The following is a 25,663-nucleotide window of genomic DNA, read 5'->3' on the forward strand; positions in this document are numbered from 1 at the left end:
GGCCTGTTTTGGCCCATTATAAGGTGAAACTGTTGCGCATGTATATTTGAATGAAATAGTTGTTTCGACCTTCGTTTGTGTATCTTTTGATTTTCTTTTTTTTTCCCTCTCGTTTGTTGTATATATATATATATATATTTTGATGAGTCCCTGGTCTTTTTAATTGGGAATTCGACCTTGCCCGGATCGAGTAGGATCTCGTCGTGTGAGTTCGAAAGAAGTCACTTTGGATCAGCAAGTTCAGGCTAGACTGACTTCTGGTTTGCCAACTTGGGCGGAACCAACCTTAATTCAAACGAGGTCAAATTGAGATTTTCCATCTTGGGCGAAGTCAGTTTCGACTTATATATTCGAGTGGGATCGAGTTCAGACTTACCCATTTAGGCGAAGTTAGTTTTTCCATATGTATTCGAATGAGGTTGAACTCGAAGTTGCTATCTTGGGCGAAAGTTGGACTTATATATTCAAGAGAGGTCGAACTTGGAGTTGCCATCTTTGGCGAAGTCAATTTCTGACTTATATGTTTGAACGAGTTTGAACTTGGAGTAGTCGTCTTGGGCGAAGTCAATTTCTGACTTATATGTTTGAACGAATTCGAACTTGGAGTTATCGTCTTGGGCGAGGTCAATTTCTGACCTATATGTTTGAACGAGTTCGAACTTGGAGTTGCCGTCTTGGGCGAAGTATATTTTTGACTTATATGTTTGAATGAGTTCGAACTTGCTGTTGTTGTCTTGGGCGAGGTCAATTTCTGACTTATATGTTTGAACGAGTTCGAACTTTAATCTGTCGATTCGGGTGGATGAATTTTTACTTTTACTTGGCGATGACCGACGGCCGCAAAGACGTGGATTTGAGAACGAAATATTAATGTAAATTCGAGCGAGGTCAAAATTTTCTTCTATTTGACGGTGGTCGATGACCGTAAGGTGCTAACTCGAGCGAGGTCGAATTGTGACCCATTTGACGAGGGCCAGTGGCCATAAAGGTGTTAATTCGAGCGAGGTCAAATTGTAACCCGTTTGGTGATGGCTAATGGCCGTAAAGGTGTTAATTCGAGCGAGGTCGAATTGTGACCCGTTTGGCAACGGCCAGTGGCCGTAAAGGTGTTAATTCGAGCGAGGTCGAATTGTAACCCATTTGGCAATGGCCGGTGGCCGTAAAGGTGTTAATTTGAGTGAGGTCGAATTGTAACCCATTGTATTATTTTTATTGGAGAACATTACACGTCGATGTACTGTTTATATGTGCGTCTGGGTGAGTCCCAGTGTGCTTTATGTTGCTTTTACTGGAGAATACTATGCGTTCGGCGGTGAGTCTCAGTTCGCTTAACTTTGCTTTTCCTTGGAGATTATTGTGCGTTTCATGGGTGCGTCCCCTGTTCTGGAGATTTTCTTAATAGTCGACCTGTGCTGAACCGTTTCTGTTATTTGTAATGAGGTACGACTTAGAGGGCTTTACTCGGTCACCACTCGCGAGGTGGTATGGTATGGGACCTTCTCATGGGGTGCTTTAGTGGCGCCCGTTCGCATACCTGTGAGAGTGCTCGTGTTCATGTTCTGAACCAACAAGAGATCGTGATAAGTGAAAACCAAACAAAATTGCATGTTACCTTGGCCTGGTAAGTTGGTGAAAGGAGGAACGACGCCATAGGGTCGCTCGCTTCGCCTCGTACTCGAATGATTTCAGGTTTGGCGGCCGTGTTCGGCTCCGTCGTTAATCGCGTCTAGGCTTCTCGTGGGTTGGACTTACCTCGCCCGTTGGGATGTCGAAACCGAGTCCCAATCCGACCCCGTCCGATATGCACAAACAACAAAGGAAACATGTCATACTTTGTTCATAAATCATCCGGTACGTGTGGGTACGAAAGTAGGGCAGGATATGCCCACTGTTTCAAAGGATCACACAGTAGGCTATCGTCCCTTCCTAAGAGGTGGGAGTACGGGTTGGTATATAAGGTGAATACGTCAAATGAGGTTGCAATCATGTCAAGCGCATAGTGACCGTGATTCTACTTTAAACATGCATATGGCGTGCCAAACCCATCTTTACAGGTGTGGGTTTTGCATAGACGTCGGTCACAGTTTCTATTTTATGTAGAGATCTCACCTACATTGGTACGGTTATCTCAAAAGCTTATCTACTACTCTTTCGAGTTGGTGTTTATGCCGAGGTGATATGGCTATGACTGCCTGGTAGTGATACTTGGCTGGTTCTAGATCTAAAGAAAACTAAAAAATTTGGCTAAAATATCCCCACAGACGGCGTCAAATTGTTTGACCAAAAAGTGTTAAGCTTTTTCTTAAACCAATTAATAAAGAAAATGGAGGATAAATTTTAGCCAAATATAATTAACCCCAGATCTAAGCATATTGAGTATGAGAATCGAAAGAGATTGAGCTTATATAGCATTCCTTAAGATGATTAACAGACATCAAATATAAATGATAAGCTTACATCTTTGATATGTTATTCAGTGTTTGTAAGAGCAAAGAAGGAAAAGAGGGAAAGTTGTTGATAACTATGAGAACTATCTTTATTGATTCGACAATGATGATTACAAAGGGTTGTAACCAAAATCTGTGCCTTTGGTTTGTTGTTGGAGGTCCTCTCATCTTTGCTACATTGTTCCTCTCTTTTTCTTGGTTAGGCCCCCTTTCTTGAGCTTTTCCTCCCGTATATATATTACGCAGGTACCCCTTTATCCAATGGTCTTTAACCAGTGTACCCTCTCATGACTATACTCTTCCTTACCCTTTATCCAACTATACTCTTCCTTACTCGCCCTAGTATTACGACATATGTTCTGCCATGTAAGCCTTCTGACAACTCGACCTCGGCAGTGGCCGAGATACTCGCCACTGTTACGCCTCGTGGATACGACTATGGCTTGGTCGACCACTTACCATGATGATAACCCACGTGGTCAAATTTTGACCCATACATATATATCAAAAACATCATCTTTACCATAATCTTTTTGAGCCAAGGATATATCAGAAACGTCATCTTTACCCTAGGGTAGGGGTAAGGTCTGCATGTTGTTTTACAAAGTACTGTATTTCTTCCCAGATCGTCAACTGCAAGTAGAGAAATAAGGTGTAGACGAATACTGGAAAGAATAAACGATTCATTTATGTTCCAGATAATAAAAGGCAGTAACGTATATGTGGGGGGGAAAAAGAGAACAAAATAACTAGCAGGAAAAATCTGCAAAAATTTTCAAGGGTTTCTACATATCAGCTGTTAAGATCTCTATACTATCCTTAAAAACCTTCTTCATAGACTCAACAGCTTCCAATTTGCTTGTCAACAAACAGCAAAATAGAGTCATTGCATCTGAGACTTTGCCTCAGCCCGAAGAAGATCTCTTTCCTGTAATTTACAAACAGCTCCTACGCTCGTGCAAGAAGCTGGTACCCTGATTATCGCAGCTAGTTGTTTCGGTTGAGAAGGTCGACAACATCAGTTGTTTGTCCTCCTTCTGACCAAAGTCTAATTCCATAGTGTGCAAATTTCATCCTCTGAGGGCATTGCATTTAGATCAGGTAGAAAAAAACCTCTATTCTGATTCTCAGTTGAGTTTTCTCCCCGACGTGAATCAGATGATACCAGGTCATCATCTTCCATTGTGTGTCTTGACAAGACTGAATCAGCACGTTGAGTTAGCAAGTTGTTGCATCGATTGGATGCTGATTCTGCAGCCATTTCATTTGAGGTTTGTAGATTCAAATCAAACTGCACAACACAAGTTGACCAAAATTCAGTGCATCTACTCGTGAAAAGGGATTAACAAATCTAAAGATGAAATGCAGACGATGAAATCAAAGAACGAACCTTGATTCTCTTAAAGTTGTCACTCTTAACTCTTTGTTCATTGAGGGTCACATGAATCGATGCAAGTTCCTGTTAAGGCAAGAAAGAACACATCTTTTAGACAAAGCAATTTTGTTTTTTGGATAATAAAAGATTAAGAAAACGGAACCATAGAAAGCTTACCCTCTTTAAATGTACCCTCTCTTTAAGAAGTAAGTTCTCTTCCTCCTTAAGTTCAGTGAATGTCTGCTAAAAGAATGTAATAAAAAGCTTGATCAATAAGAAGAATGCGAGCAGAAAGAGTTTAACTATCACAATTGTGTTTGAATGTTATGCTTACCCTTTTCTTCTTTGATCTTTTGCTGCAGCTGCTGCTGCTAATATTACTTGTTTCATTAGTGAAAGTGCCCTGCAAAACATGTGTCATCAACATTAATCACTGAATATATATATATATATATATATATATATATATATATATATATATATATATATATATAAATTTGCACCCCAAAAGATAAATAGCTTTGATATTTTCTTTTTTCCTAAGACAAAGGTAGTCCTCAGCAACTAGATCAGAGAGTGACATTGGACACAGGAGATAACAATTTAGGACAAAATCAGAGGGAGGACACCACAATAGCTCAGGTTCCTTGTTGGAAAGGAGATTTGGGCCCAAGGGGTACGAGAGGATAAGATTATTGCTCAGTATCAAAACAAGTCATAGATCCAACAAATGGGACCACTCACTTATATCTAACCAAAAGAAATAAGTAATAAATGTAGGCCCAGCCCAAGTAAGCCCAATGTGGATGAAGTCGATGTGATGTGGTTTACACTGTTCCATAATTCTAAAGGAAAGAAAAAGAAAAGCGACGGAATCTCACATGGAGAGAGCCAATAGAAAGAGGACACGTATTAGAAAGTACAGTGAGGGGGGGGGGGGGCATATAAACAAGAGCGGCCAAAACTGTTGAGCCTAGGATATATATTGTGGATACAACTTCTGACTTATTCACACAGCCACAGGGATGATGATATATTGTGGATATATATTGTGGATACAACTTCTGACTTATTCACACAGCCACAGGGATGATGATTCACACGAGTCCATTTATGCGATTTGACACCCGACCCAACCAAGTCTCTCTTTTACTTTTTACCTGCCCAAAACTAGGCAAAGTCACCATTTTACCTATCCTTGTCCGGCCTATGTTTTACCAAAATCTCATTCCTAATCAGCCAGCCATAAAGGAACGCAAAAAAAGACAGGGAGATTATTAGCTAGAACTAGAATATTAAAAAATGGATAATTATTAAGAAGTGTCAAATGCTTAGAATGAGAAGGAGAAAAAATTAAAGTAGAGAAAAGAAAAGGTGAGACTCAAATTAAACGCAATATATATTAAACTTTCAAAAATAAATAAATACATATAATAACTAGAAGGAAATTAGTAAAATAAAGTAATAGTCTTGACTTTAAAAATATTTGGATGCCATCTGCTTTTACTGGAAGATGCTTCCTAATTTACAAGCGCCAGAACTATAATTACTCACAAACAAGTACACCCCCCGCAACTTTCTTGCTACACTACTTCTTTCTTTCAGATCTGGATAAAAAGACTAGTTTGACCCCCGCAAAAAATACAGAAATGAAAGAAAAAAGGGAGAGATGCGGAGGAGTTAAGAAGTAACCAAATGTCTTGGGTCCACACCCAGCTATTCAACAAAAACCAACTGACTTCCACCAAACTTCCCATAGCAACTCCTTAAATATGTAAAACTATACGCAAATAACAGGAAAAAAAAATTGAATTTTTATATAGTTCCAAAGTTCATTTTGTTCGAGGGAAGCTTTACCGGATCTGAATGGAATATCAAATCAAAAGGCCTCCCTCAAGAAAAAAATACTACTCCAAAAAAAAATGTGAAAAACAGAACCGGAGGGTAATTTGGTCATTCTAACGGAGGGAAAGGAAAAAGAAAAGGAAAAACGTGATCTTTCTGCATCCCTTTCTTAGAACTTATCCTCCTCACGTGAAACGCTATAACTTCTCCGACTGTCAATTACCCGACCCGATACTCCTTCCGCGGCAACCCGAAAAATAAAAAATAGAGGAAAAAAATTAAAAAATACAGCAAAAGAGACGAAATAAAAATTTTGAAAGAATAAAGCGGATAGAAAAGGTGACAACTGACACCGCGTCCGTCCATGGCGCGGCGGCGGATCGGACCGACGTTACAAAAACACGAGTTTGACTCACTGAGTCTATATTTCAATTTCCCAATTCTAAACTGAAGAAAATTAGGCTGGTGACAAGGGGTAAAATGGCCATTACGGCTACACTAGAAAAAAAAAGCGTATTGGGAAAGGAAAAGGAAAAAAGGATTGTCTCCTCAATGAACATAAAGTGACCTCTAAAACTCACTACGCGAAATATGAAGAAAAAACAGGATTTTCCACACTCAGCCACCTACGTCATCTCAAGGTTAGTCCGGTCAAATAGACGGCACTTTCATAGATCCGATGACTGGGAAGCTGACGTCAGCACCGGTGAGCTGAAAAAAGGATGAGAGACGGAAGTGTAAATGGTCAAATAGAGAGCTGTGTCAGAAAATGGAGAAGGTTCAACTACGCAATCGGAAACTTAATCTTCCGACGCAATTGACAAAGGCAGAGATGCCAGCTGCAGAAGGAGAGGAATCGGCGGCGATGAGGAGAATGTTAGGCCGCCGATTTTTTGTGTGGTGGAAGATGAGATAAGTGAGAAAAGGGAAAGGGAATACAAACCTTGGATCTGAAGGCGGATGATAGATCGGAAGACGGTGGACGGCTAGACTCATCATAGCCGTCGTCACTAGGTGAACCAGCGCCGCCGCTCCAGGAAAGCGGCGTTATAGGGCTACACCTGGTAGTGGAGGTATACGCTTTCTTAACTGACATAGATGACGGCTTCGACCTCGGCTGACGGTGACCCCAACTACTCAACGGCAGTGTCAGATGCAAACCACCCTTCGCCGCCGCTGTAGTCGTCGGCTGCGGCGGCGGAGTAGTACTATTACGCAACTGAGACGAAGAAGAAGAAGATGGGTGATGTTTGAGTCGGAAAAGCAGCTGCACCACCACCGAATCATCGGATAACGCAGCGGATAACCAATCGTCCTTCTTCATCTGAATGAATGCTTAGAGAAAATAGCTGCTGCACTGTGACTGAAAACCCACCCAAAAGAGGATGTGAGAATATATGGAGGTTAAAGGAAGCTTAAAGGGGGTGGCGGAGAGAGAGAGAAATGGAGGAATTGATGGGGGCTATGGCTAATATATAATGGGGAGAGACTGAATGAATTTCTCTGTATTAAGATTTATATTTATATGTGCTATTTATGCGATCTCTTCTCTCTCTATCTGTAAAATGAATACTTCTGATTAAATGGAAATCTTGAAAATAATACTGTATATTGCGACTTTGTGAGATATATATCGCGTTTTACGTGTTATTGTGTGGATGAGTTATTAGAAGAGAGAAGATTGGGAAGAATCGAGTAGAATGCTTTCTTTTGTTTCTTATTGGGTTTTCTATACGGGTCGGGTTATAACTCTGACTCCCTCTTATTACTTTTTTTCTAGTTTATATTGGTGGGGAGCATAACATAAGTCTCGTGGGACCTACAGAATACACGTGGCCATTGCACTTCCGTGTTTTCCTCCGCCTAGGGTTTCATTTCATCCTTGGGCCAAACTACTCTATGCCGATTGTCATGTTAAGAAGCAACTTCTTTTTTCTTTCCTTAATAAAACACAATCAAAATATTATTTTCCACTTAGTGTGTGTTTGAGAAGTCGTATGAGAACTTGATATGAATAAAGTACTTTTGGTGTAAAAGTATTTTCTTATTGTTCTTAAGTATGCAACTTTTTAAAGTTAATAATAGGAGTAATATCTTAAATACATTACTGATTACACCATTGTTTGAATTCACTTAGAGCCCATTTAGATTAGCCGATTGTAAATAGTTTAATAAGCTTGAAGTACTTAAAAGTAGTGGTGAAATTGATTTTTTAAATAAATATTTATGTGTTTGGATAGACGTGTTGAAAATGATAATAACCAGATGATGTGCTTAAAAAAATGTTGATAAATTGTTATTTTATTAAAATGATCAAAATACCCTTAAAAACTTTACAAAAGATTATTAAAAAATTTCTTTGTAAATAAAAGATGAACAACGAATATGGAATAAAGAAACAGTTATGAAATTTATTTTGAAAAAAAATATATTTTATGAATTAAAACATATTATTAAGGATAAACTAGTAAAAATTTTAGGCAGACTAAAAGTGCTTATAAGTTGAAAAACCATAAGTTAGGGGTGACCAACTTATGACTGATTTTAGTTTATAAGCATTTTTGGATGTTTACCAACTGCGTAAATAAGCAAAAAAATACTTGTAAATCAATTTGGCCAACTTATAAGCTTTGCCAAGCACCCTCTTAATCTACTTCTAGTATCTATCCAACTTAATCCTTTGATTAGTGGTCGCATAATTGAAATTAACACTACATTATAGTAGTGGGAGAAAAGGTAAACACTAACGAAAAATATTTTTCTTGGAAAACAAATAGTAATCTTATTCATTTTCCGATGTTTGGTATGCAAATTAAGGAAAATGACTTCTCAAGAATATTCTTAAATAATTTAGATATAATAAACATGAAGTTATAAACTTTCAAACCAACAACCTTCCGAACCCACAAATTTCATAAACTTTCGAACCGCTAAACTTTCGAAATCGCGAAATTTTGAACCCGTAAACTTTATAATTTTTAAACTCGTAAACTTCCAAACATATAAACCTCCGAACTCATAACTTTGGAACTTGTAAAATTTTGAACCTTTAAACCGATAAATTAAAAAAACTAAAACTGAAAAATATTTTTTTGGGGGGGGGGGGGGCAAAAAAACAAAAAAAATAGATATTTAACAAAAAAAAGTTAAAAAAAAATTGTTCGGGGAGGGGGCAGGTGAAGGGGTGGGGGTGAGTGGTGTAGAAAAACGAAAAAACAGAAATTTAAAATTGCAGTAAAAAAATAATTTTTTTTTGCGGGAGGGGTGGGGTGGGGGTAGTAGGATAGGTGGTAACGGAAAAACTGAAATTTGAAAAGAAAAAAAAAACTTTTTTAGAGAGAGGGGTGGGTTGGTGAGGGTGGGGAAAGTTGAGAAGGAGTTTTGGAAAATATTTTCCCTTCTCTTGATAAGGAAAACATTTTCCTCCAATTAGAGAAAAATGAGTTCATAAGGAAAATGTTTTCCAAAATATTTAAGCCCACCAAACATGGAAAAATTGAAAAACATTTTCCGAAAATGTTTTCCTTCATACCAAACACACCCCACATACTCTTCCAACGTAGGGCGGAACTATTGTGATAATTACTGTTTCAGCAAAAGCCAGTAACTTTATTTCAAATCTTATATAAGTCTTACGAAATTTATTGAATATATACAAATGATTAATTATATCTTTCAAAGTCTTGCTCTGCCTCTACTTCCAATCCGCAGAGGCGGATCCAGTCCTTTGGTACTGGGTTCATCTGAATCCAATACTTTCAATGTGGAGCATAAATGTATGTGCAAAAAATTATTGAATTACAACAAATAATAGTTATGAACCCACAACTTTAAAATATAATCGATTTAAAATTAAAAACTTTAAAAGTTGAACCAATAGAATTTAAATTTTGGATGTGTCTCTATCGATCCGATCCACACTAATTTTCATTGTCAACTTGATCTTACACACACATAATAATTGTCATGTATATACGTGGTTATGTGTGTATATTTTGTTGATCTGTCTTGAACAATCTCAAACTATTTCATTGACCATTGTTCAAAATTTACATAATTAAATGAGATCTCTAAGATTTAAAATTATTTTTACCATTTATTTGAATTTACTTAATTAAGTCTAATTTTCTTGATTTGTCTCGAGCAATTAATGAATATTTATACCATAATCAAATTTACATAATTAAATGTAATCTTCAATAGTTCGTTCAAATTTACTTAATTAAGTGTAATTTATCTCCTTCGTGACAAGATAAGTCACTATCTTCACTTACTTTACCATGGATTTGTTTATGGTTAAATCAAAAATCTCAATGAACTAAAATTAATATACCAAGTTGTTGTTTGGTTGAGTTTGATGGATTTTCTCTCTACATTAAATTATGTATTATTTTATAGAAGAATTAACCCAAATAGATGTTCACCCAACCTCTTAAATTAGAAATAGTCGGTGGAGATATAATATATGCAATATTTATGTATTATATATGTATAATTGTATATAACCAATGTATAATCTATATATATGGCTAGAAAAGATAAACAGTGAGTATGACCAACTATTTGTAAAGATCCCTTTTTTTATATATCATGTATGGTTAGTTACTTGTTTTTCTCACAAATAATAATCGCAATAAGTTATGTGAGATTATTTGTATTATTTTATACGGAATAAAATGTGAAATAAAAATAAGGGCGTTTAATATGTAAATTTAAAATATTTAATTAACAAAAATAACCTTATAATAGGAAATAATTTTCTATTTTGTTTAAAACAATAACACACATATTTTAAATTATATATTATTTTTCTAAGATGTAAGATATCATATTAAACATTCAGTAAGAAATAGGTCATGTGTTATGATCCTTCTATTGCCAATCTCTATATTACTACTTCATGCATTACCAACTCCGTCGTTATGTTTTCCAGTGGCATAAGAATATATAATTAGGTTATAAAGACTCCTCAAAAGCATAACACTTAAAATAAATATATTGGCATGCATAAATAATACTCCCAACTAATTGGTATTGCCAAGGTAAAACTTTTTCTTTCATTGTACCCATCATTCGTTTAAGTCTGCATTAATTCCATGAGCTTATAGATCTTTCAAGATAATTTTATTTTATGTGATTTTTAATCTACCTCATCTCATTTTAACAACTTCATTCACTATAATTTCACATGTATATGGATCTGGAGATCAACGTAGGATATGACCAAATTATCTCAAACGGCATTATCTCATTTTATCCTCAATATATGCTATTTGCACCTTTTTAGAAAACTGTGGTCATTTTAAATTTTGTCTTTCCACACAATAGGTCTCTTCAACACTCATTTTGTGGATGTATTGAATATTAATGGCCCAACATTCAGTTTCATATAATATTATTGGTATCCTCCTGCCACATAATAATCAGTATTGCCGCTCCTATGAAACACCTGATTTTAATTTTATGCATCATACCTCAGGGGTGGGTCTATAGGGCATTGGGGGTGGCACGCCACTCGTATGCGCGGGTAAAAGATCATATATGTATTGATATTTTACACAATAAAATCTATATATTATATGTAATAGCGGACACTCGGAGTCGCTAATCCACTCTAGGTGCCATGCTCCCTAAGTCAGTGCCTACGTTTTCAAGCTAGTTTCTCCTTGTTCTCTTTTATTTCTTCTCTTTCTGCTCCTTTTCTTTATTTTTTTTAATTCTTCAATCTTCATCTTAGCATTCCCTCTCTCTTTATAGTCATTTTTGTATTTATTAAATTATATATTTGCTTCCCTTTTGATTTCTAGATCTTCATTTGGACATGATTTTAATCATTTTCTCTTTGTATCCTTCTAATATATTTATTTTCCTTGCATTCCAATTTTTTAGAATAATAATATTAACATAGATAACATTAATCTAGATATATGTAAATTGAAACAGGGCATTTGTTTAATTTAATTTTTTATTTTTATTTTTTAATCATATTATTTAGAATTTGAATTGAGAAAATTAGATCGCATTGGACTTATTTAGTTTAGTCATCATTTATTTATTTATGCACAAAAAATCTTGTATATCAAACTAAATCAATTCGGATTGAACGACCCAAACCGAATTAATTCAACAGATCGAACTGACTAACTGCACCCTAATTCAATCAACTTTGCTAGTGGTAAGTTTGCATTAAAATAGTGGCACATGTAATCTTCAAATCCTGAATCTGTTTCTGTCATACCTTCATCGATCATTCTATTCTCCCATAGTAACGAGCCTAGATATTTGAATTAATTTTACTTAGGCACCACAATCTCATCTAATCTCACCTTAACTTCACTCTTTTCGATGTTGAATAGCTTGACTGGACAAATCATGTCTTACTTCTTTTTACCCTAAACTTCTTACTTTCTAGAGCGCTTCCCCATAGTTCATTTTTTCATTGACAGCCTCGCTCATTTTGTCAACTAGCACAAAATCATCGAGAAAATAGCTTACATCATAGGACTTCATCCTCTAATATATTGGTTAGTGTATACTGTCAAAACCGGACTTGCCTAATTTTGTACAACTAACTAAAATTGGGAAGGAAGATCAAGGCTCGGCCTTAGATATATCGGAACGTGGTACGAAGATGGATTGGTAAGCTCATGGATTAATGGCCGATCAAGATCGAGACCAGCCGTGATTGAGACCAAAGCGAGAAGAGATCGATCAAGATCGAAGGAAGCCTATCATGCGAATAACAGAAAGCCGAGAAATCCGTGATCGGGCATAGATCGTGGCGAAAATCTCGGCACGTATCGAATCAGGACCGGTTATTTAGTCTATCATGGGATTTGCTTCAGTAATTAAAATTGTACCATAAATAGGATTCCTCTACTATATAAAGAGGGTTCTAATCATTTTGTAATCATCATACATTCACGCATAACAAGGCAATGTACTATATTTTCTCTTGCAAGCTCTGTTGTTCATACTTTTCAATAGCGTACTCAATTGGTTCGAGGGCGATTTAGCTCGAGGACCACAATTGTTCATCATATTGGTTTGCTCTATTTACTGTTAATTTTTAATGTTAATTCTTATATTTATCAGTTTGTGTCAAGTGAAATCATATATCATTAAAACCACTTATAAGTTTAATTGCTATCCAATTTTAAGGGTAAACAGTTTGGCACCCACTGTGGGGCTAAGGATAATAGTGATTGTCTGCTAGAATTTTCGTAACACACACTATTTTACGCTTGTTCTTTGAAGTGTCTTTGATTCCAAGATCAACATGTCAAACTCTCAAGTAGCACCCACACACACAGACAATGGCCTTGGTCTCCATGGAGAGAATAATAACATAGTTGTCACACCTCCTTTTTTACCTACACCCCGAAAGGGGCATATGAGGGAGTTTTTCCAATTTAAGTGACAATCGAAACGAGATTATTTTATTAAAATTCATAGCCGCCACTTGAGATAATTTTATGGTGTCCCAAGTCACCGGTTCAAATCCTGAATCGAGGAAAAGATTGACTCTGTATTACAGTCCGCGAACACAGAAATCCAGGTAAGGAATTCTGTTAACCCGGGAGAAGGTGTTAGGAATTCCTGAATTCTGTGGTTCTAGCACAGTCGCTCCACTTCTATAATTGGCATAATTATCTGATTTTAAAACTGTTTTAAAACCTATGTGCATTTTTAATTTTAAAACTGTTTTTATTTATTTAAAGAAGATTTAACGTCGTGTAAAATATGTCTTTGGATCGCGCCACATGAAATGCACCCGCAATCCGAAACACATTTTATCCAACGTTATCAGGATTTGGATTTGGGTCACATGAAATGCACACCCGAGTTTAGGAAGGTAAATTTTTAAAATAGCGCGCCTAAAGCAACTATGCATTTTAAGTTTGCGAGGGCCATGTAAGATTTGCTAAATGGCACCCCTCGAGTTCTAAGGATTTAAAATATTAATTAAACGAGGGCCATGCAATATAAGGTTTTTGTTTGGCACGACACACCTCGATTTGTTCTAACCAAAGGTTTCTAAATTAGCACGTGAAGGCCATAAATTATAACTCGTCTAATATGGTTTGCCTCAAATTCAGTTTAAGACAAATTAGTTAATTAAAAAGAAATGAAGGGACCCTAATTGATTGTTTGCAACTACGTAGAAATTAACGGAGGAGCTGTATCAATCACCTGAAATTTGCACTTACGCCAAAGCTTAAATGAGTGAAATAACTGCATTTGCATGAAACAAAACAAATTCAAAGGGTAAAGCAATCTATTTACAAACACATTCAGGCTTAGGCTCAAATGAGCCCAAATTTTGATAGAAGCCAAAGCGTTCATGGCATGGAATATGCGCCTGAAGTGAGGCTTTTAACACTTAGGCCAGCACTAGGCCCAACGTTCAAACCCAAACAATGATACTCTACCACTTAGAATGCAAACCCAATCAGAAAACACGAAACATGCTACTGGATCGACATTTTGCTTTTGCATTTTAAAACTAATTGAATCCTAAATAGTCTAACCAAGCATTCTGAGATTCAATTCTAAGTTTAAACGTATTCAACATACCATCCAAAATAAATCAATGCATGTTTTTACCCTTTTTAAACAACCTGAACCATTTCCCTTTCTACTAACAGGATTCTGCGTGCCCTACACTTAAGAGAAACCTTCAGCCACCCAATTTCATGAGTGTGGCAGCATCCAAAACCAGCAACACTTGACAATAATGTGAATGAAATTACATAGTAGAAAATGTCTCATGCAACTACAGGGTTTAATATGCAGAATCTATACTACATGATTCAACCAAACAAATCATTCTTCTAGTTTCATGACAGTTCCAAATTAAACACAATAGTAAAAGCTCACTTGTTCAAGCTAGACCTCAATTAACCAATATAACACATCAAGTCAAGAAAACGAAATCAAAATAATACTACTAAATCAACAGAACAAACGAATGCTACGCTTTAAATTCTGTCTTTCATTTCATTCTTCAAATCAACTTCACAAACATTGAGACTCAAGAGTGTGTACCTGGATATCGAAAGAGAAAAACAAAGAGATGAAGAATCAATAGCCAACAGCAGAATAGAACCCAGCAACAAAAAGACAACCAGCAACACTAAACCCAGAAAACAACCAATAGAACAGTAGAAAGCAGTAAACCAGAACTTAATCTTCAAACCATCCTCAATTCATTTCTCAAATCAGATTATAACTATGGAATTTTGGAGAATTTTAACTAGCACAAGAGGGGTCAGAAATCCAAATGAGCAAAAATTGATAGTTCTTCCACCATGGAATGCAAGAATTTCAGAACCTTTTTAAAAAACATTTCAGCCGTCTCAGCTTTCAGGTTTTTTTATCTCCTTCCCCTCTGCCTTGAATGCCAAGTTAGCAGCGCCTTTAAAGGCAAGGCATTAGGGCAGTATAAAGTATTCAATTTTTTGCACCTTACCCCTTTTGAAATTCTCCCTTTTTCTAAGACCTCCTTAGTGTAAAATTCAGAATTGCAGATTAATCCCTACCCCAGCTTCCTAGAAGCTTCCTTAGGCAGTTATTTGCATAAGATTCCCCAAAATACCCTTTAAACCTCTGAAAACTACCCCTCCAACCCAAGTATAGGTCACACTGACCCGACTCAAATTGGTAGGGGTATGCAAACCCAAATTAAATCCCCACGTGGGCTTTCTGATTTTCGGAGTCCAATTAAAATCCATCAGGGATTCCAAACTCGAAAGACTGACCAAAATTTCCCTACAAGAAAACCTGGAACCCCTTCTTTAAAATGCAATCAAGCAAAGACAAAGATGAATGAGCTAATTAACAGGAAATCGACTAAATTAAGACCTAATTAAGTGATTTAATGAACCAGAAACTTAACCTGTTTAGCAAACTAAGAATTTCACAAAACGGAATTCACGAAGAAAAGGAGAGAAAAGAGAAAAATAACGAACGGAAGAACAAACTTGGACTCAGAAGATGAATTGAATTTTCGACCAAATTATTATAAGAAAACTAGTTTTAAGAAAGGGAAAGATGAGGATGATAGAAAGGAAACCGGAGAGGGAAAGGGACTCACCAAATCGAACCTCGAAACCTGATGGGGACAAAGAACTTAGCCAAACTTATGTCGATCCCTTGTTCTTTGTCAAGAACAACTGAATGACATCAGTTTCGCCGAGTCCAAACCTCAGAGTTTGAAAGAATAGTGCTCCCCGAACGTGCATGCTACCAGGCTCGATGAAAAATGACTTTGAACTTTTTTGGGGTTTGAACTCGGATTCAAGATTCGCGGAGCTCGGGGCAAATTTGAAGACAAATAGTTGTGGATTTGGTATGAGGGGATCATGGGGGTTGTAGGGTGCTAGTTTGGGGCGGTTCGGGAACAATGCTTCCGGCGACAAACGGTGGAAATTAGGGCGTCGTCGCTAGGGTTTCGGTTGGGGACGATGGGGTCTGGGAAATGAGACGGGGGGGGGGAGTACAGGGTTCAGACAATCTTATATCAAACGACCCCCAACTTTCTAGCCGTTAGATCAAGTAACCTCGACGGCTGGGATCACATTTGCACTAAACAGTGTTGTTTGGGAGGTGAGGTATGAGGACCGGGTAATGGGGCGGGTTTTGGGCCAGATCGAGACGGGTTAATGGGGAATGACTTGGGCCTGGGCGGATTCAAGGGTTTTGGGAGGGGAAATGGGATTGGGCTTAGGCATATTAGCCCAAAATCAAGGCAGCCTTTTTTATTTTAATTTCCTTTCTTCTTTTTTTTCCAATTTTTCAATTGTTTTCTTTTCTATCTTTTCTTCTCAAATTAACTTAAATCCTAAATTAACTCTTAAACTAAATTAATTTATCAAATTAAGCTAATTACTCAACATAGTATTTTCAATAATTAATTAAATCCTAAATTATAAGAAAAACTAGAAAATTCAAAATTAAAAGTTAAAAATGCAAAATGAGCTATTTTTGTGCTTTTTCTCTATTTTTGTCAAACAAATTAATTTACTAATTAATCTAAAATATAAAATTAAGTCCTAAATGCAAATGCAATGTATTTTGTATTTTCATGAATCAAGCAAAATTAAACATGCACAAACAAATGCCAACAATTAACAAAATGCTACAAAAATCTACGAAATTGTAAATAATGGGAAAATTTATTTTTCTTGAATTTGTGGGAGTAATTCATATAGGGAAAAAATCACGTGCTCACAATAGCCGCCTCAGGAAACGGAGTACCTCCAATCAACCTCGATGGAGCTCCGGCCGTGGACCCAATCGATGTCAGCTCCCATATTGCCATTAAAGGTAATTTGGGCGTCGATCCTAAAAATAGCGTCCGCAGAGATGCTTGAACAACCGATCAGATTGCGTAAGGCAGTGAAGAAGGCGAGATTAGCCTTCGAATGATATTCGAAATGTTGCAGACTCAACAAGCTACAATAGAACAACTCTAAAATCAGAATCGTACACCAAGCAAGGTCGAGCTCGAGCCATCACAAGAAATTGTTCATATAGCCGAATCGATGCCAAAGAGATTGAATGGAGGAGAACCGGAGATCAATCCTGCTATCGTAAAGATGCTCGAGGAACTAACAAAGTGAATTGAGATAGGGGAAAAAAAGATCGAGGAAATGATAAGAAAGTGGAAACTTATAATTCCAAGGTCGACCAAATCCCGAGGGCACCACTGGTATTGAAAGGACTTGATTCTAAGAAGTTTGTCCAGAAATCTCCCCCCCCCCCGAGTGCGGATCTAAAGCCAATCCCAAAGATGTTCCGTATGCCTGAGATTTTGAAGTATAACGGGATGACAAATACAAACGAACATGTCACCTCATATACTTGCGCCATTAAGGGAAATGACTTGGAAGATGACGAGATTGAATCTGTGTTGCTGAAGAAATTCAGGGAGACTCTATCGAAGGGTGCTATGATATGGTACCATAATTTACCACCTAACTCTATTGATTCATTTTGCTATGCTTGCAGATTCTTTTGTAAAGGCACACACCGGAGCCGTTAAGGTCGCTACTAGAAAGTCGGACCTCTTCAAGGTAAGACAGAAAGTCAAAGAGATGCTTAGGGAATTCGTATCTCGATTCCAAATGGAGTGAATGGATTTGCCACCGGTAATCGACGATTAGGCTGTTCAATATTTTACTCAAGGTCTCAACTCTCGGAGTTCCGTAGCTTCGCAGCAATTGAAGCAGAATTTGATCGAATATCCAGCTATCATTTGGGCTGATGTACATAACCGGTGTCAGTTGAAGATCAGGGTCAAGGATGATCTACTAAGGCCTCCAATCGGTTCGATTTATCCTAACATGCCCGTGGACAGAGTTAAAAGGGACGTCGACCAGAAAACACAGTCAAACAGAGATTAATATCAACCATACGGTGGATCGAAGAAATAATGTCCTAGACGCAATCCCGTTCGAAATGATAGAAGAAATGATCAGTAACAAAGCTCATAATGGCTCATGAGCTAGAGTGATTTTGATAGAGATGTCGGGTCCAAAGAAGCACCGCGATTGTTAGAATATATCTTCAACGTAGATTTTTCCGCCATAGTATCGGCCATTGGACGTATCAAAGATACCAGGTAGCCCCGACCTCTGGAGACCGATCCTTCCAGAGAAATTCAAACCAAATATGCAAGTATCATGGTACCCATGGCCACAAAATAGAAGATTGCAGACAGCTAAGGGAGGAAATATCTCGATTGTTCAATGAAGGGCACCTTCGGGAATTCTTAAGTGATCGGGCGAAGAACCACTTCAAAAACAGGTATGCGAACAGATAGAACGAGCAGGAAGAGCCACAACATGTGATTCGCATGATTGTCGGAGTGGTAGATATTCCTCAAGTACCGGTATTTAAACTCACCAAGGTGACTATCACAAGGGAAAAACGAACACGAGACTACTTACCGGAAGAGACCTTGTCTTTCAACGACGATGATACAGAAGGGATCGAGCAACCTCATAACGACGCACTGGTAATATCGGTCCTTATGAATAAAATTCAAGTTAAACATGTTCTGATTGATCAAGGTAGCTCAACCAATATTATTCGATCGAGCGTCGTAGAACATCTCGGCCTACAAGATCAAATTGTGCCCGCAACCCGAGTACTTAACGGCTTCAATATAGCGAGTGAAACCACCAAAGGTGAGATTATTTTGCCAGTGAACATGGCCGGGACCATTCAGGAAACGAAGTTCCATGTAATCGAGGGTGGCATGAGGTACAACACCCTGCTCAGAAGGCCTTGGATCTATAACATGAGGGCAGTGCCCTCTACCCTTCACCAATTTTTGAAGTTCCCGACATCTGAGGGAATCAAAATAGTGTATGGGGAGCAGCCCGCCGTCAAGGGGATGTTCTCAATCAATGAGATGATACCAGTGTCAGCACTTTCTTCAGCAAAGGGATCAGATTCGAAGGGAAAACAGGAGGCTAAATAGCAACCACAGACATGTGATGACCCAAAAGGTCATCACTTATTTTAAAAGTAAATTTTACATTCTGAGGCCTCAAAAAACTTTTTCGGCATTACCTCAATTTGCGTGCGTAGTCCGGACGCGTAGCCGGAAAGCTATTATGTGAAAATCTGTGAAAAATGATGAATTTTGACTTTAAAATGGATTTAAGTTGACTTCGGTCAAAATTTTGAATAAACGGACCTGGACCCGTGATTTGACGGTCCCGGAGGGTCCGTAGGAAAATATGGGACTTGGGCGTATACCCGCAATTGAATTCTGAGGTCCCAAGCCCGAGAAATGAATTTTTAAAGAAAATTATTTTCTGGAATTATTTATGAGTTTTGGAAATGAAATGTGTTTAAAACTTGATGGTATCGGGCCCGTATTTTGGTTCTAGTGCATGGTACAGGTTTTATATGTGATTTAAGATAAGTCTGTGAATTTTGGTAAGAAATGGACTTGAAATGACGTGAATCGGATTGTCTTTGAGAAAAATTGGAAAATTTGAAGGTTTTAAGAAATTTCATGATTTTGATGTTAAATTCATAGTTGTTGATGTTATTTTTGTGATTTGAATGCACGAGCGAGTCTGTATGATGTTTTTAGGTTGGTGTGCATATTTAGTTTGGAGCCCCGAGGGCTCGGGTGAATTTTGGATAGGCCACGGGGTGGATTTTGGACTTGGAAAATTACAGGTTTTCAGCTGGTGTGATCAGGTTTGCAGGCTTTGCAAATGCGAGCTCGTACATGTGACAAACCTTCGCATTATGCGAAGAATGGACCTGGCAGCCTGAGTCGCAAATGCGACTGTTTTCTCGCAAATGTGATTTCGCATTTGCGAACGGTCTCTCGCAAATGCGATGATGACTGGAAAGCTGAGTAGATCGCAAATGCGAAAGTCCAATTTTCTGAGGGGTTCGCAATTGCGAACCCTGGTCGCAATTGCGACATCAGAGACCTGTAAATTCATAACTTAGACACATTTCAACCATTTTTCACACTCTTTCAAAACCAAAACACTCTTGGGCGATTTTTCAAAGACAACTCTTCTTCCAAATCAATTGTAAGTCAATTTTAACTTGTTTCCTTCAATCATTAACATCTTTTAACATGATTTCAACTCAAAATCAATGATTTTCATGGGGGAAATTGGGTGTTTTGGGTAGAACCTAGGTTTTTCAAAAATTGGGGATTTGGACCTCAATTTGAGGTTCGATTTCAAAACAAATTATATATTTGAATTCGTTGGGGAATGGGTAGTCAGATTTTGGTTCGAACCTTGGGTTTTGACCACGTGGGCCCGGGGGCGATTTTTGACTTTTTGGGCAAAACTTTAGAAAACTCATTTTCATGCATTAGAATTGATTCATTTAGCATTTATTGATGTAATTAAGTAACTTGTGGCTAGATACGAGCGAATTGGTGGTGGAATCAAGAGGTAAAGCGATAGTAGAGACTTGAATTGTGTTCGTGGCATCAAGGTAAGTATTTAGTCTAACCTTAGCTTTAGGGATTAGGAGTCGAGTCATATTTGCTATGTGGTATTTGTCGAGTACGACGTATAAGCATGGTGACGAGTATCTATACGTTGGTGTCCAGCATGCCCATGAGTCTTATATTGAGATTATTATGACTTCGTTGTATTATTCATGCTTTGATGATGATTTCTATTGTTGGGCAAAGTTTGTGGAAGTAATTGAGATATTTGAACATTGAGGAGCATTGGCTCAAGTTGTACAATGAAATGTAAAAGTATAATTGGTAATTGAACCTTTTGGAGCATTGGCTCAAGTTGTGAAGTGAGTTGTGAAGTAAAAATGAGAAAATAAGAGAATTATTACGTGGCCTCCCTTGTCGGGATATTGTTGCTTTTGATGTTGTCTCCCTTGTCGGGATGTTGATGTTTCTTTTGATGTTGTTCCCTTATCGGGACTTGATTGTTGAACTATTGTCCCCCTGTCGGGATTCTTATTGTAATTTCATTTATTTCCTTACCCTATTGTTTGTGATTGTTGTTGGGGTGAGGAATAGTGTTAAAGCACGAAGGGTGATGCCGTGTATTGTTTTGGTGAGAGAGTGTTAAAGCACGAAGGGTGATGTCGTGTATGATTTGTGAGGAAAGAGTAAAGCACGAAGGGTGATATCGTGCCGCACTATGTACAATTTCGTACCGATTATATTGATTATATGGTGAGGACGAGAGTAAAAGCACGAAGGGTGATGTCGTGCACATTTTCATTTCTTGATTGTTTTGGTGAGGACGAGAGTAAAAGCACGAAGGTTAATGCCGTGCAATTATTGATTTCTGATTCTTTGTTGATATCTGAGATATGTTATTTCTTTCAATTACCTGTTGTCTTTTTATTCTAAATTGATAGTTCCCCCGCAGCATGTTACCCCTCCCATACTTGACTGTATATTATTGTTCTTCTTTTCCGTTGTATATAGTTAAATTGCACATGTTTATTTGGTAGTTTGGTCCTAGCCTCGTCACTACTTCACCGAGGTTAGGCTAGGCACTTACTAGCACATGGGGTCGGTTGTGCTAATACTACACTCTGCATTGTGTGCAGATCCCGGAGAAGCAGCTTTTGGACCGTAGATTGGGTGGCTGCCTTCAGTCCATACGGAGATCCAAGGTAGTCCTGCAAGCGTCCGCAGGCCCTGGCGTCTCCCTCTATCCCTTTACTCCTGTTTCATTTACTTAGTTCAGAAACAATGTATCTTTTATCTTTCAGACTTTGTATGTAGTATTCTTAGATCGTCTGTGAAACTGTGACATCAGCTCTGGGTGGTCGAGGCTCAAACAGTTGTACTAGATACATATTTCAGATAGTTTACTACATTTCTTCCGCTTATTATAATTTTCGTTGTCTACACATTATTGCTTTATAATTATTAAAGAATATAAAATTTGTAAAAAGGTGATTTGTTCAAATAGTCGGCTTGTCTAGCTCGCATTAGTAGGCACCATCACGACTCCCGAGGGTGAGAAATCCTAGTCGTGACAAGTTAGTATCAGAGCTCTAGGTTACATGGGTCTCACAATTCACAGACAAGATTAGTAAAGTCTGAGGGATCGATACGGAGATGTCTGTATTTATCCCGCAGAAGCTACAGAGTTAGGAAAAACTTCACATTTATTCTTTCTTGTCGTGTGGTTTGGTTTCTCAATGCTAATTGAATTTCTACTCTGTTCTTTCGCATATGGCGAGAACACACGCTTCCTCATCCACTAACCAGTAGACCGAGCCCCCAGCTGCAGCTCCTACAAGGGGCAGAGGGCGAGGCCGAGGTATGGGCAGAGCTCATCCCAGAGCAGCAGCACCAGCGGCGGAGCCTCAGGTTGACTTTGATGATGAGGTTCCGGCCCCGGCAGTTCTGATGGGCCCAACTCAGGTCCCAGAGGGGTTTATTGCTACCCTAGTACTCCAGGATGCTCTGGTCCATCTAATGGGCCTTATGGAGAGTGTCACCCGGACAGGCTTGCTTCCTATAGCCCCAGCCATCTCTCCAGCTGGAGGAAGAGCCCAGACTCCTGCTACTCGCACTTTGGAGCAGGTAGCTCCCCAGTTTCAGACTCCAGCAGTTCAGCCAGTTGGAGCAGTTCAACTAAGCGTGGTAGCTCAGACCGGTGATGGAGCAGTTATGTCTGCCGATGCTTTGTGGAGGTTGGACAAGTTCACCAAGCTCTTCACTACTACTTTCAGCGGTGCATCTTCTGAGGATCCCCAGGATTATCTAGACAGTTGTCATGAGGTTCTCAGGAACATGGGGATAGTGGAGACCAATGGGGTCGATTTTGCTACTTTTCTCTTGTCTGGATCCGCCAAGACTTGGTGGAGAGATTATTGCTTGGCTAGACCAGCCGGATCACCAACTTTGACTTGGGAGCAGTTTACTCAGCTATTTCTGGAGAAGTTTCTCCTTATTACTCAGAGAGAGATCTATCGAAGTCAGTTTGAGCATCTCCAGCAGGGTTCTATGACTGTTACTCAGTATGAGACCAGATTCATCGACTTAGCCGACATGCTCTTATCATACTTCATACCGAGAGAGAGAGAGAAGGTGGGGAGGTTCATTAAGGGACTTATTCAGCCGATTCGACTTCAGATGGCCAAGGAGATTAGGAGCGAGATTTCTTTCTAGGAGGCAGCCAATGTGGCCAGGAAAGTTGAGATGAATCTATCGCAGGGAGGTGGTCAGGGGTCTGACAAGAGGCTTCTTCATTCAGGCCGATTCAGTGGTACCTTATCTGGAGGCAGAGATTCGTATGGTAGAGGCCATCCTCCCAGGACTTTTCAGTCAGCACTTTAGGTTTCTCACGGTGCATAGGGTGGTCGTGGTTCCTATATGCAGTATTCTGATTAGGAGTCCTACAGTGCACCACCAGTTCCTATCAGTGAACCGCCGCTTCAATGTTTTTGGGGTGGTCATTTAGGTCGTCAGGGTCAGCAGTCTCAGTAGCCGAGGGCTTATTACACTTGTGGTGATATGGGTCACATTGCTAGGTTTTGCCCTCGAGCACCGAGTAGCTCTCAGCATTAGGGTTCCCGTGCCATGGTTCAAGCACCGAGCGTTCCACAGCCCGCCCATGCAGCTAGAGGTGGGGTAGAGGTTCTAGAGGTAGAGGTAGAGGTATTAGAGGTGGAGCTCGGGATGCTAGAGGTGGAGGCCAACCAGTAGTAGGCCGTCCCAGAGATATAGTTCAGGGTGGTGGGGCCCAACCCCGATGTTATGTTCTTCCAGCTAGGCCCGAGGCTGAGGCTTCCGATGTAGTTATCACAGGTACTATTCTGGTTTGTGGCAAAGATGCTTCAGTTTTATTTGATCCAGGGTCTACTTACTCCTATGTGTCATTTTATTTTGCACTGTATCTTGTCATGCCTAGTGATTTTTTGAGTGCTCCTGTTTATGTGTCTACACTGGTAGGTGATTCTATTATGGTAGATCTAGTCCATTATTCATGTATAGTTGTGATTGGGGGTCTTGAGACTCGTGTAGATTTGCTTTTTCTAGACATAGTTGATTTTGATGTCATATTGGGGATGGACTGGCTATCACCTTATCACGCTATCTTGGACTGTCATGCCAAGACTGTGACCTTAGCCTTGCTGGGTTTACCATGTTTAGAGTGGAGAGGGACTCCTCGTCATTCTACCTGCAGTGTTATCTCTTATATGAAGGCTCGACGTATGGTCGAGAAGGGATGTTTGGCCTATTTGGCCTATGTTCGTGACTCTAGAGCTGAGGTTCCTTCTATTGATTCTGTGCCCATTATTCATGAGTTTCCTGAGGTATTCCCTTCAGACCTGTTGGGTTTGCCACCCGACAAGGATATTGACTTTTGCATTGATTTGGCTTCGAACACTCAGCCCATTTCTATCTCGCTGTATTGTATGGCCCCGCATGAGTTGAAAGAGTTGAAGGAGATGTTACAAGACTTACTTGAAAAAGGTTTCATTAGACCTAGAGGTGTTAATCGGGTCGGGCTGACCCGCTAACAACCCGGTTCAACCCGGGTCAGCCCGTTACTGTGCATATTTTTTCGGGTTGGGACGGGTTGGACGGGGGGCGGGCTAGTAACATTAAGTTTTCGCCAAACGGGTACCCGAACCCGCCACAACCCGTTAAGCCCTTAACGGGCCTCAGCCCGCGACAGCCCGCTAAACCGCCTAATTTCAAAAATGACGTTGGCCAACGGCCAAATCTGTCAAAAACAGCCAAAATTTGGTATTTTATTTATATTTAGCCCCCCCCCTTTATAATTTGTAAATTGCAATTGAATCCTTTTAAAAAACTATAAATACTCTCTTTCTTTTTCATTATTCCTCACAATTATCTCTCAATTCTCTCAAATTATCTCTCAATTCTCTCTTGATAATATTCTCAATTGCTCATTATTTCAAGCTTTCAAGTTTCAACTTACAAGTTTCATACTTTCATTACAAAAGTATTATTATCATAAATTTCTAATTCAATTATTCAAGTGAAGTGTGACATTAATTATCAAGTTATCAAATATCAATTGAAGATTTGAAGTTTGAGTTTCTACTTTCTCGTTTCTATATCAAATTTAGTGCGGCATTCGGAATCCCGGTACACTCGTTCCATCCCTTTCTCTTTATTATTTAGAATTATTATTTGAATTTTTTGTTTTAAATTAGATAATGGATTTACTTAGAGCGGCCAAAAAAGCTTGCACTAGTAAAGGTGGTAGTAAGAAAAATTCCAAAAGAGTAAGAGGTGGTTCTTCTAGTAGTGCAACAAATGTTTTTGAAAGTTCACCCGAAAACGTAAATGTAGATTATGAGCTACTTCAAGAAAATTTTGGTATTGATGATGATTTAGATGATATTTTAGATGATATTCAATCACCCGATAATCTTGAAACACCACCACCTACACCCGGTAATGCTAGTCAAAATATTAGAGGTGGAAGTGTAAGTAAGTCTCCTTTGCCTATTAAGAAGAATAGAAGATTAAGAA

General features: G+C 38.7%; 1 protein-coding gene across 2 annotated transcripts; it reads right to left on the reverse strand.

The window, feature by feature from the left end:
* Nucleotides 1-3,113: 3,113 nt before the first annotated feature.
* On the reverse strand, nucleotides 3,114-7,394 carry LOC104250190 (uncharacterized). Of its 2 annotated transcripts, none has more exons than XM_009806759.2 (5): nucleotides 6,611-7,394; nucleotides 4,157-4,225; nucleotides 4,000-4,065; nucleotides 3,838-3,906; nucleotides 3,114-3,738 (listed from the first exon to the last, which is right to left on the reverse strand). In XM_009806759.2, exons 1-5 carry the CDS (start codon nucleotides 6,989-6,991, stop codon nucleotides 3,496-3,498), a joined length of 828 nt encoding a protein of 275 aa, XP_009805061.1. In that variant the 5' UTR covers nucleotides 6,992-7,394; the 3' UTR covers nucleotides 3,114-3,495. The 2 variants fall into 2 exon arrangements, with proteins under 2 accessions (XP_009805061.1, XP_009805062.1); XM_009806760.2 differs by having other exon boundaries at nucleotides 4,000-4,062; nucleotides 6,611-7,393.
* Nucleotides 7,395-25,663: the final 18,269 nt, after the last annotated feature.

Source organism: Nicotiana sylvestris, chromosome 8 (assembly GCF_000393655.2).
Source record: "Nicotiana sylvestris chromosome 8, ASM39365v2, whole genome shotgun sequence".
Lineage (NCBI taxonomy): Eukaryota > Viridiplantae > Streptophyta > Magnoliopsida > Solanales > Solanaceae > Nicotiana > Nicotiana sylvestris.

What these genes read in the sequence shown, in the direction of transcription:
- LOC104250190 (XM_009806759.2), bottom strand. Translation starts at nt 6,991, where the DNA reads ATGAAGAAGGACGATTGGTTATCCGCTGCGTTATCCGATGATTCGGTG. An exon ending in CATCCGCCTTCAGATCCAAG is followed by an intron (nt 4,226 to 6,610) that starts GTTTGTATTCCC and finishes CATGTTTTGCAG; the next exon opens with GGCACTTTCACTAATGAAAC. An exon ending in AGAGGGTACATTTAAAGAGG is followed by an intron (nt 3,907 to 3,999) that starts GTAAGCTTTCTA and finishes TTGCCTTAACAG; the next exon opens with GAACTTGCATCGATTCATGT.